This window comes from Triplophysa rosa, linkage group LG8, assembly GCF_024868665.1.
Source record: "Triplophysa rosa linkage group LG8, Trosa_1v2, whole genome shotgun sequence".
Classification (NCBI taxonomy): Eukaryota; Metazoa; Chordata; class Actinopteri; order Cypriniformes; family Nemacheilidae; genus Triplophysa; species Triplophysa rosa.
The window spans coordinates 10,253,372-10,266,101 of NC_079897.1; the positions used below are offsets into that span (position 1 = coordinate 10,253,372).

General features: G+C 38.1%; 1 protein-coding gene across 1 annotated transcript in view; it reads left to right on the forward strand.

Annotated features, from left to right (window-relative positions):
* The first annotated feature begins 2,414 nt into the window (after positions 1-2,414).
* Positions 2,415-12,730, forward strand: part of LOC130558057 (LIM and calponin homology domains-containing protein 1-like) — a 34,637-nt gene continuing 24,321 nt past the window's right edge. The window contains exon 1 of the mRNA XM_057340283.1: positions 2,415-2,674. Coding sequence (XP_057196266.1) covers positions 2,564-2,674 — 111 coding nt within the window. The 5' untranslated portion in view covers positions 2,415-2,563. The remainder of the gene's footprint in view (positions 2,675-12,730) is intronic.

The following is a 12,730-nucleotide window of genomic DNA, read 5'->3' on the forward strand; positions in this document are numbered from 1 at the left end:
TTGGTCAAGGACCAACAATGAAAACACCTCCCACATCATTAACACTTCTAGTTTGATGGTGGGTGGCAAATGAGTTGTTGGTGCGCCGATATACCCTGCGTTAGCAATGTTTGGGTTAATAAACCCAGAGTTTAGGGTTTAGCTGACGGTAAGTTACCCTCCATTCGGAAATACACCCCAGGTAAGTTAGCGTAGTCAAACTGTTGATAACAGTATATTAAATCCAAACGGCGAACAAGACAGAAAAGACCATCCAAAAACACAGTCAAAACAGGCATAAAATCATACTCTTGAAGCATTCATGAAGTAAAAACAAGGAAACGGTCGCTAATGGCAGTGAACTAACTATGCTTTGCAACATGGCTTATACTGTAAGAAGTGAGGCATAAAGGGATGCCCTCAAAAATGGTTGTCAAAGGTGTCCCAGGCCAGAACTGTTTGTTTTCCTAAATTATTCCAATATCTTATTTTGTATTTAACAGAACTAACAAACAAACAATGTTTTTTTCTACTATGATAGTCAATGGTGCCTCAGAAATATAATTTGCTAATAGGGATGTAACAAAATCACACTGCACGATAATACCTTGGTATAAAGTCCACGGGACTGTATTTATTGCAATATTTAAAATGACAAATGATGACTTGGAAACGTGTCATAAGCATCCTCTTTATCCTCTAATCATAACTGCTGCTTAGAGGTATGAGTTATAGAATGAGATGGGTCAAATGACCTAAAAATCCCTTTTATAAAATAAAATAATTGCACCAGATGGACCTTGCAAAAGGTACTATCTATTATTTTTCTAACATTCTCTATGTCAGGCCCGGAAGACATAGTTTCATACAGTCATGTGACCACGATAATATTGAGACAATTTTGCTATTGTGATAACACAATATCGATAATATTGTTACATCCCTATTTGCTAACATTCATCCAAATATCTTTCTATGTGTTCATTAGAACAAAGAAATTTATACAGGTTTAGAAGTACTTGGCTGCCAGAACAAGGGAGATGGTGCCCTCTGGCGGCTGCTTGAATGGATGACAGGTGCAGATGTTACAAAAACTTGGATTGAGACTTAACCATTACCTAGTCACAATGCTTACTGTAAATGACTTTTTTAAGTTTTAAGCTTGCAATCTAATATCAAACTAGATCTTTTAACACTAAGTATCCCAATATTACATTTACTATTTGTAATATAGAAAAACGAGTATTCACAGTATTTATTAATTTACTATTATTCTGAAATGTATCAATTTGTTTCTGAAACTAATTTGTTCATACTAATACGCCCTTTTCACAATGACGTCACCTAACTTCCGCCTTTTTGCAAAGCAGTGTATCATAACATCTGTCTTGCAACAAACAAGAAGAAGAAGAAGAAGAAGAAGAACTTCTGTTTTGCCGTCGCGCTGGAATTTAACAACAGTGAGAAAAAAAACTGACAGAACACGTATTCAAGTACTTATCCTAGCACCTTCGCTAACACAAAAAGAAAACAAAACACTTACCTTCATAATCAAACAGGTACTGTTCAACGAAGAATTTGTATCCTTTCTCTAGCTTTGATCTTGTCGTTAGCGAAAATTTGTCTGCAAGACGTTGTACATCATCTATGACGTATTTGTGGCAGATGTGCAAGCCACTTGGTAAACTCCATTCTGAGGCGCTAGCGGAAGTAACTTCTTCTTCTTGAGTTTTACTGGCGGTTGGCAAATCAGCTTATAGGTGCATTACCGCCACCTTATGAACTGCAGTGCTAGCGGAAGTAATGATACACTGCTTCGCGGCAGAACGGAAGTTGCGTGACGTCATGTGAAAAGGGCGTATTGCGTTCTTGCACATTTTCATGCAGTAACTTTTATTATCCTCTAGATGGCAGCACTGCATCTGGCAGCACTGCATCTCCTAAAATGTTATTAAACGAATGCCAATTCAACTCATTGCAGCAAATATAAAAAGTTTTACATTGACGTGCATCTTAAATTATCTTAGGAACAAGGTAAGAATCAAGCTTTCATAATTTCACGATGTTTTAATAAAACTTGTGTTCACAGATTCAATCTTTACTGAAATCATTGACTTGTTTTTGATATGGCAGCAGTCTTTCTTACTTAATTATTTTGTAACTTTATTACACATTTGTATATATAAAACAAGAGTACTTGATGTTTCAAACTGATGCTTAAAGAGTGTTGCTTGAGGTTCCCCTCTGGTTGACATACATAGGCCTACATGTTCAGCTAACAAATCAGACAAGTTTTTATTTTATCATGTCTTAAAAAAAGAAATCTGTTTTATTATAACTTATTATAACGAAATTAAAAGTGGACACTATTGGGTTAAGATGGAATGTGAGGCTTTGCTCTGATTGGGTGACTGAGGCCTGGGCGGTCCTGGGAAGCAGGAGGCTCCTGTCTCGTCCGTGGGTGCGGCGGCAGCAGCGATTCTGCGTCACGACTCAAACAGCGTACCACAGCAACTTTACTTGCCGAGTTGCGTGACTTTTCAAGCGCCATCGGGTGAGTTGTGGTTTTTGATGAACCAGTTCTATGGCGAGTCCAGGTTTGGATGCAGGACGGCGTATAGCGGTGCAGCCTCGTCATCACCACGCCGAACCGGCGACAGAACCCGCTGTCCTCGAGGTGCAGAGATGGATAGAGGTGAGTGACGTCACGGCACTGCGTTATTTGAGGATACAGATGTACTAATATGATTCAAGTTCGTGCAGAAGACCTGTCACATTTGTTTTGGGTGTATTTATTTACACAGGTATCTGCTAGACTGATGTTTTGTTAAAACTATACTTGGTCACCTGTTGAAATAAATCAAGACGTCTTTTAAAAAATCTGTAATTTCTTCCATTATTTAATGTGGAGACAATTCTAATGGGATCAAACTAATATCCTGTAAGAATGAAATCCTTATGCATTGTATTGATTTATTTCAGAATTTAAGTTTATTTAGTTAAATATTCAAAAACAGGAAATGCACAGGTATGTCAGGTGTCTATTACGTAACTTAGTTCGGGGTCTCAACGCGTTACATTATATAAAACGTTAGAATTTTAGGCATGGCATACAATGACATACAATATAGTGTATAATGCCACATGACATTATTTATCTATGGTGTTATGGTGCTTAGTTACAAAGATATTAAAACAATCATTATTGGTGTGAAAAGTAATATGCAGTACTTTTAATGTAATTTACTTTAATGTTTAATGGGAAGAATGGCAGATTTCTGGAATTTATTTGTATAATATCTTAATTCTAAATAAATAATATATAATAATAATCAACCATCTTAGATCTTAGGCAATGCACGTTATATGAGTGGCCAGTTTGTGCCAGTTTAGGATAGCATCTGATCAATATATTAGTTTATATATGTATTAGTTTATACTCTTTAGTAGACTAATACAAATGCTGATGCATTTACGGTATATTCTGAAATCACTCGGGAAGATACACAGTCTGGGACATTTATGCAATTAAAGAGTTAAGTACATCTGAAATGGTTCATTGTCACTAAAATGTACCCAATGCTTGTGACATCTGAACATCTACAATGTTTGGCTAACTTGCAGTAGCCATACTACCCCTAGATGCCCCAAATAACTGTTTATTGAAAAGTACACACCTCAGCTAGAGGCTTTTAAAATGGAGCTCAATGTAACAAAGCTCACAGCTTTTGTGTCCATTGTGTGTGAATACTGTGATCGTTGTATGAAACTGGGAGTGTTTTCACAGCGCAGGGAAAAGGTGTGTTTCTCTAAAGTTTTATTTTTTTCATCTTGCACCTATGTCAATGCAGCAAATGTAAACAATGTGTGAGTCATTACATGTAATGTAGCTGTTGAAGTCTACGATGATAATGATTTTTTTTAAAGGATGACAATGTTGTTAGGTGCTGTTCTGGTTGGTTGGCCCAAATAACTTTTATAATTTTGGTTTCTAGATTTTGTTTATTATTTACAGGGTAAAGTCTGATTTCTCAGTTATGATAATCATAACAGCACTCCTCTTCTCAAAAGTCACGATTCAAGGTTTTATTTATGTCCATAAGAGTATATTTTACATTGTATGTAAAACAACCTGCTTGCCAGAAACCGTTGAAAATTAATTGATCAACCTAACTGACTGTCTAGTCAGCCATTTTGACACATAATCAGTCATCATCATAAAAACACAACGTTTTAGATGGAATCAGTTCCAGATCACAAGGGGACTGAGGAAAAACAAAGATAAAAAAATATGCATCTAGATTCTGAAGGTTATGAATGAGAAAATGTGGGGAATAGATGGTTAAATAAATAGGGTAAAGGTTTACGCCCACAGTTGTATTAAGAAAAGTAGTAATGATATATATAAATTTCAGAACTATCTTCCCAGTCTTTTGTTACGTTTAACTGTATAAACAGAAATGTATACAGCTGGATGTGTAAAAACCATTAATGCGGGTCCAGATCCTGTTGAGTGTACAGTGTTGTGTATGTCATCACTGACTAGTTTGATGCAACTTTTTAAAATCTGAACAGCATTCTGAAAATTCAATTTTATTTATAGCGCTTTTCACAATGTGCATTGTTCCAAATAGGGCTGCAGCTATCGATTCTTTTACTAATCGAGTATTCTACTGATTTTTCCATCGATTAATCGGGTATTCGGATAATAAGTACTTTTTCTTTATTAAAAAGCAATACTAAATATACAAGAGAAAATAAGACAGGTCTCTTAAAATGAGTAAAACAACTAATTTGCTTCCTTTTTAGAACAATTAGTTTTTATTGCTGAAATGGCATACATTAATATCTGCGAAAACTAAACCCATTTAGTACATTCCATTGCCATATTAAATTCAAAATGCAATATAGTACAAATATATAAATAAGAAACATGAATAAAAATGGAACTAATAATTTCAAACAATAGCCTATGGCTTTTATTTTGGCAGGTTGTCAGAAGACCCTTATTTTTTAGTATGTCTGTTTCTTCACTCAAACAATAACATGTTTGTGAAATAAACTCTCAGAGCAACTCTGGAGGTGAAGTTCATGCGTTCATGTCCTCATTCAGCGCAGACGCAGACAAATTCATGAGCATCACGCGTGCACGTTAAACTGTGCAGTTCATTCACTCAGACACGCAGAACAGACAGATGAAATGTGTAAATAACAGGATTTGGCATCCACTAGTCCGCATCTAGTTTGATGGACTCAATGCAGCCGGAAAACAAGTTTCACTCGTAAAATAGACTAAAACCAAGTCAAATATCAGTTCACCATTTCAATAAGCTATTAGGGCTGTGACGGTGGCAGTTTTTTACCACCGCGGTGGTAATAGACAAATCGACCGCGATGGTGCGGTGGTTGAGAAATATATATTATTTATATAAATAATATTTATATTATTATATTTGCGTGTAGCAACCACATGACGAGTGGAAGAGAAATATAGACCTTATTTAAATACTTGAAATTGTTAAATAATTGAAATATGATATCTGAAATAAATGAGGATGAAACATCCGTCAATGTTTAACGCGCAAATCCATCAGTGAAACGGCACACTACAGCATATAAAACATTTAAATAAACATCAGTAAATAATGAAAACTTAAATGATATAAGAAAGCTAAATACTAAATAAAAAAGCTCTTGTTGCAGTAACTTCAGTCAGTGGCGTATTAACCCTTACAGTCCTTAACAATTCCATTTGAAACAAACTGTTTAAACCTACATTGGCTTTCCTATTCAGATTGCCATAAAAACTTTACTTTTTCCGACTCGTTGATGTGAAACTTACTTGTTGACATTGTCCAGATTAAAATGTGTACAGCTGCACTAAATGCGCGTTCAGAAGATGTGCACAGGAGCGCAAATGAAGAGATGTCTCTCCGCAACCGCGGCAAAACCTGCGCGCGCTCCGACACTAAGCAAGCGGGTCATAGCCAGTTTTGATTTTACGTATCTGTTCATTTCACAACAAGATCCATTGCAGAAGCCGCAGAATAACCTGGGTTTTGCCGTGCAGGCCTGCGCTCGAACGCACCAACGGACACGTATGCCAATAATTTCTGTTAATTTAAAATCTTTTAAATAAAACCACCCACAACTGAAAGGCTACAACTAGCAATCGTTATCGCAACTCTCATATTTATTACACCTATATTTGTCAGAGTGACGTGCACTACCGCCGGTGGCAGTTCACCGTCATGGCACTTTACCACCGCGGTGGTGCGGTTGTTACGGCAACCGTCACAGCCCTATAAGCTATCAGTTATTTATCAGCATGAGAAACACGTGTGAGCGTGTGAACATACTAAAATGCGTGTGTCTCACGGTGAATGCATGAGACTGTAACATGAATAGAGTTTAGCGGGCTGTGCGTCAGTAATAACGGTCCGTGGGGAAACGCAGTGCTCCGTGTGTACTGTAGTTAAATGGATTAAACGAGGCTTCGAGGCAACAAAAATTGCCTCGATGATTTTTTGTATTCGAATAACTCGAGTTACTCGAGGAATCGTTTCAGCCCTAGTTCCAAAGCAGCTTTACAGGAGAAAATAAGAAAAACTGAAAAACACAAAAAAAGGTAAAACACAGCACAGTTGTCATGGCTCTGCTTCATTTAGTCATGTTTTTCTTGGTCCTGTAGCAGAGCCATGACAAAGCCTTTGGTTATGTGTGGAGAGAAACATATTATTGTCCTTTTGACAATAATATACGTTCTCTCCAGTGTCTCGTCATTGGCCCCGCCCCTCTCATTTGTTGTCTCATCCTTGTTATCTTTCCCTGAGTGTTTTATTACCCACACCTGCCTTGTGTCATTATCCCTCGTTTGTCTCTCCCTATATATACCCTCATGTTTCTTTGTCTTGTTGCTCGTAGATTGTTCTGTGTACTGCGTTCTGTATGTTCTTGTGCTCTTGCTGTTACCCGTGGTCCTGTTCCTCGCCCTGTTCGTGTATTGTGAGTTTTATGTTTTATCCTGCCATGTTTTCATTTAAGACGTTTGGTCGTGTACCTTTGTTTAGTTTCCGCTGTGCTTGTTTTACATTTTGTCCCCCTCATGGGAAGTCTTTTGTTTTATGTATATTTCTTAGTTCCGTTTTCACCATTGAGGGTGTTTGTTTTGCGTTTTTTGTTAATAAAGTCTTGTTTTTGTTAACCCCTTACTGCCTGCCTGCATTTGGGTTCTTCTCCACGCACCGTCGTGACAGAATCCACGAGCCACCACCGAACCCAGCAGGCATGGAGTCGGACGAGGCGTACAGGAGCCGCCAGGCTCACGTCCTGTTCGGCTTCCGCCAGAGGGGGACCCCTGTGAAGGACTTCGCCATGGACTTCCTGTCCACCGCACGCTACTCGGGGTTCACCGAGGCAGAGTTGAAGGTAATCTTCAACAGCTGCCTCGATGAACCCTTCGAGCCAGCTGAGATGCGCCGGTTGAGACACCTGGGCTTCGCGGACCAGGTCGAACTCGCGATGAATCGTGAGGAGCCCAGGGGAATGTCCTCGGCTATCCCCGAGGACAGTCCCTTGCGGATCAGGGTAGTGGGCGTCGCCACACCGTCCTCTCTGCCACCAGCAAGCCTCGGCGGGAAGCGGGGGAAACGTGAGTCCTGGGGCTCCACGTCTGAGGAGTCCCAGCCTGAGCCAGCCGCACCCTTTGCCTCATTCCTTCAGCCGACCTCCAGGCGGGTGGCTCGGCTGAAGAGAAAGAGGCAGCGGCGGGCTGCGCGGACTTCCCTCCCTGCCGGTGCAGCAGCTGGTGTCCAGTCCGGTAATCCAGTCGGGGTCCAATCCGGTGTCCAGTCTTGTGTCCAGCCCTGTGTCCAGTCTTGTGTCCAGTCCTGTGACCAGTCCGGTGCAGCCGGTATCCAGTCCGGTGCAGCCGGCGTCCAGTCCAGCGTCCAGTCTTGTGTCCAGCCTGACGTCCAGTCCGGTGTTGGGTTTAGTATAATGCCATCTTTATACTAACAACATCTATAGAGGATGCATTACATATGTATTACCTTATTCAAATTTAAATGAGTAACCATTTTAGAGGGTTCATACACAGGCCTCTGTTCGGGCTAATTCAGAGTTGTTTATGATCAAAGTTATACAACTCCAATTTGGGTGCAATAACTTTTACATTGAATGTCAAGTCTGTGTTTAAGCAAAAAATGTGTCCAAAAACACGTACTGAGTAGGAGTTACATGACATGGGCTAAATCGTTTACATCTCTGGTTCACCCCAAACAAAGATAAAACCTTACAGTACCTTAAAGTTTGTAATCATGTCAGTGCAATTTAGACAAGTCCAATGGATTCATAGACCCAGACAACCAAGATTAGACACCAAGATTACTTGGCTAGGTCAAATAATGAAGGAGTTAGGATATTTTAAGGGCTTCCTTGCCCATCTTGGACGCCATCTTGGAAAATGTAGATAAAAATGCTATGGTTAATCTGGTCTACAGTAGTTGAATAGTTGGAATAATACAGCAAACAGTAAACAGACTGACAGATACAAATACTTTAATATTGACAGTTTCATTTGACGTACATGCCTGGCCCAAAGTTAACTTCCGGTCTGTGTTTGGTGATAATATAACAATTAATTTTATATTTAATTTATAATAATATCAATGTATGTTAATAATTTATTACATATTCATTGTATTTAATTAAATTAAAACTACACAAGAGTTATTGTTTCTGTGTGGAGGTCTATCGAAAGTTAAGTTTGAGCCACGTTTGTTTCTCCTGCTACAGTACATTTTGTTCACTGTTGTATTACTGCGAAAGTGTCCATTTACCTGCTCTGTGTGTCTCTACTACTGTTGTTAAAATAAGCACCTTGTCTGCTACTTTCGTGTGGAGTGTCTTTGGCAGGATAGAAGCAGCGCACATGGAGCAGAAGGGGTTCAGGGTGTCTGCGGATCCTTAAAATGTCTTAAAAAGTCTTAAATTCCATAATGTCAAAATAAGGCCTTAATTAGCATTCAAATGTCTTAAATCTGCGTTTCCAAGGTCTTAGAAATGCAGTCGAACCCACTCTGTAAAGAAGATTTTATTTTCATTTTAAAATCATTTACGTCTATTAGTCACGCAGAACAAAATAGGCAGAACCAACCAACAAATAACACGTTCGCGGGGATCATTAGGTGAGTGGACTGGACATTACCACATGGAGAAAAGTTGGAGCTTTAGCCATGGGGAAGTGCAAATTTGTTGCTATGAAATTGGTCTTAAATTTCATTCTGCACGGTATTAAAAAGGTCTTAAAAAGTCTTAAATCTAACTCTCAGAAACTTGCAGATACCCTGGGGTTAAAATGAAGCATGTTTGGTGCTAGATAAAACATATTAGAAGATCTACATTTACATTCAGTCATTTAGCACACGCTTTTATCCGAAGCGACTTATATAGCGGTAAAAGATCAGTAACATGGATGTCACTGAAAGCGCATGTGATGTGCACAGCCCCGTTGTGTATAAGTGAGGCTTAATTTCAACTACAGAAATAGTAAAATCTTTTTAATGGTTTATTTTGTCTTGTGGTCCGGATGGAACGAAGCAAAGGTCTGGACCTTTACTCACAGTTGTTGTTCCGTGGGGAATGCTAGGACATTTTCATTTGCTTTGCAACTTTCTCTCAGCGATATCTCTGTTGTCCGTTCATTATAAAAAACTTCTCTACGTTGCCGCAACATTATAAAGTACGGAGCCCGTTATAAAAACAAGACCCGCAAATCCGGCCAGTTTTGTAATTCGTTCCCTCAGTTTAAAAATCCGTACTCACAGATTCTAAAACTGTTCCCTGTTCCCGTCCGCTCAGTTTTTGAAATCTGTACCCACAAATTCAGCCTCTGTCTGTCAACAGAACAAGCTCCTTCCTACAGGAACATTAACAAATATTGTATACTGTTTTATTTGAGATTATATTATAAATTGTCTGGTGGTGCATATAAAGTATGCGATCATTACTTCGTTTCACCTGCATAAAGTTGGTTTGACATTAAACTTTCGATATTCGTGAATTTAGGGACCATCTCTAAAGTTACATACACATTAAAATACCTTTTTCCAACTTCAAAAGCATTTAAAGGGAATGTTTTATAGCCACAAAACTAACTGTACAGTGTTCATGTATGTGTCAGCTATTATGCACAACTTTTAGATTGAGTATTACAATAAACCATCAAATCATATGCACATATTCCTATACGTATATTGCAGTTTAAATAATGGTATATTTGTGTATGAGACCATTATACACATAGGAATGTTTGCATGTGATTTGACGGTTTATTTTAATACATATCAATAATCTAAACGGTGTGCATTCAATCTGACACACACATGAACACTTTACAGTTAGTCAGGGAAGTCATTCCCTTTAAATGCCATTGAGCTTTAAAAATTTTATTTATGTATGAGCCCATACAGCAGTGAAACACATAGGAATATTTGCATTTGATTTAACGGTTTATTATAATAAATATAAATAATCTAAAAAGTGTGCATTATATCTGACACACATGAACACTGTACAGTTAGTATTGTGGGTATAAGTCATTCCCTTTAAATGCCTTTGAAGTGGGAAACATGTATTATACTGTGTTTGTAACTTTAGAGACGGTCCCTAAATTCACGAATATCGAACGTTTAATGTCAAACCAACTTTATGCCAGTGAAACGCGGCTTTATCCGCGCCATGCATGCGTGTGTAAAGTAAACACATTAAGGCAATTTATAATATAATCTAAAATAAAACAGTATACAATATTCGTTAATGTTCCTGTAGGAGGCTTCAATTCCGCGAGTAGGCTACGGTTTGCAAAACTGTGCAAATGGATTGCGAAAGCGTGGGCACAGATTATGAATTTGTGGGTACAGATTTCAAAAACTGAGGGGACGGTTTTAAAAACCGAGAGCACGGATTGGAAACTCGTGGGTATAGTTTATTAATCCGAGAGCATGGTTTTGTAAACTGTAGGAACAGTTTAAGAATCTATGGGTACGGATTTTTAAACTGAGGGAACGAATTACAAAACTGTGGCCACAGATTTGCGGGTCTTGCTTTTTTTTCTCCGACAGGTGACCAGACGGGCTCCGCAATAAAGAGATGGAAAGTAAATGAATGCCTGACATAAATGTTGAAGCATCTTACTCATGCATGTAAGCATTTTTAGATGTTTTATTGTGATAGAGAACCTTTTGGAAAATACTAGTGTGGACGAAGAGTGTAAATGAAAACTGTTTTGAAATGTATGCAGATCAGTGTAGATGTAGTCTAAACCAAACTAATCTGTGTTGTCACTTAACACCTCCCACATGCTGGCAAGTGCAGTAATTCTCCAGAGGCAGACATACAGACTTGAATATAATTTTTGTGACAATCTACAAGTTTAGTTTTGTTCAGTCTTTCTCATTTATCAGCTCCTGTCATTTTCCTGCTTGTTCTGCAGGTTTGTTTGAAATTTGACTGTGAAATAAGTTGAGCACACAGACAGAGCAGAACTCGATCCTTTCTGCTGCATTTAGTTAACATCCTCTCTGAGGAATACATGTGTAGGTAAACCTGTGATTAAAAGCTTTATACATATACTATACCTGCATGACAGAGCATTCATAAAACTTTAGTAGCTACATGAATTCTCTACAAAGACATATTTGGAAATGTTTGGGAAATTGAATATATTAATATATCTGTTATGCAATGTAAAGTTATTTAGTCATGACATTTGTTTTGGTATGTTAATGAATGCAGAATATAGCGTTTTATGGCTGAACGTCAAATCATTTTATCATGTTTATTCGCAATCTATTTACATTTAGCTCCAAGAAATATAACACAATAAAGAAATTGTTCAGTTTATGTTTTTTGCAAGTTTGTTTTGCATTTGTCATATTTGTTGATATCAGTATTTAAAGATCCATTGAAATCATAATGCAAGTTTTTTTTCCTTTTATTAAAAATATGTTAACCTTAAGGACATCAATAAACTGATATGCTATCCGCAGAGAAAACAAAATGTTTTAAAGTCTATGTTGTATGTTAAGGCTCTATGGAAGAGATCAGACATCGCAGCCTTGAAAGTAAAGAAGACAAACGCCAATGTCACACATAAATGCAAATCACAAGCTTTAGATTACACTGGTATAGGTCGCAACCCAAAAGTGGGTCACAAGACGTTCTAAGTGGGTCGCAGAGTGTAAGAAACAACATAAAATGCAAAAAAACGCAATTCAAAATGTTTTTCTGATGCAAGACTTTTATTTTGAAAGAAGTGCGTGAAAGCTGTTGGCAGATGCCTGAGCGAGTGCGCGCTCGCTGTCCCAGTTCAATTTCTGCGTTTAGGTGAGGTGTTGTCAGGCTGAGTGTCAGTGTTATTGTTCTATCATTATTTTCTTAACTTAAAGTCTTTCACCTCAGAAAAACGAACTCTCCTGTCCTGTCAGACGTTATACAGTGCTATACTTACGCAAATGCGGCCGCACACGCTGTCCTCACTGAAGCGCAAAAGTAACTATGAGCATGGCATGCAACGTGTGAAATAAAATTAAAGTACCTAAAATCACAATACCATGAAGGTATGATATTCATAGTCATCTTTCATTAACAGTTCATGTTAATATTGTGTATTTACTATGGTAACTCTTGTTTCCATAACCCCAAAATGCCATGTTATTTTCACTTTGGGTTTTATTGTATATGTTTATTT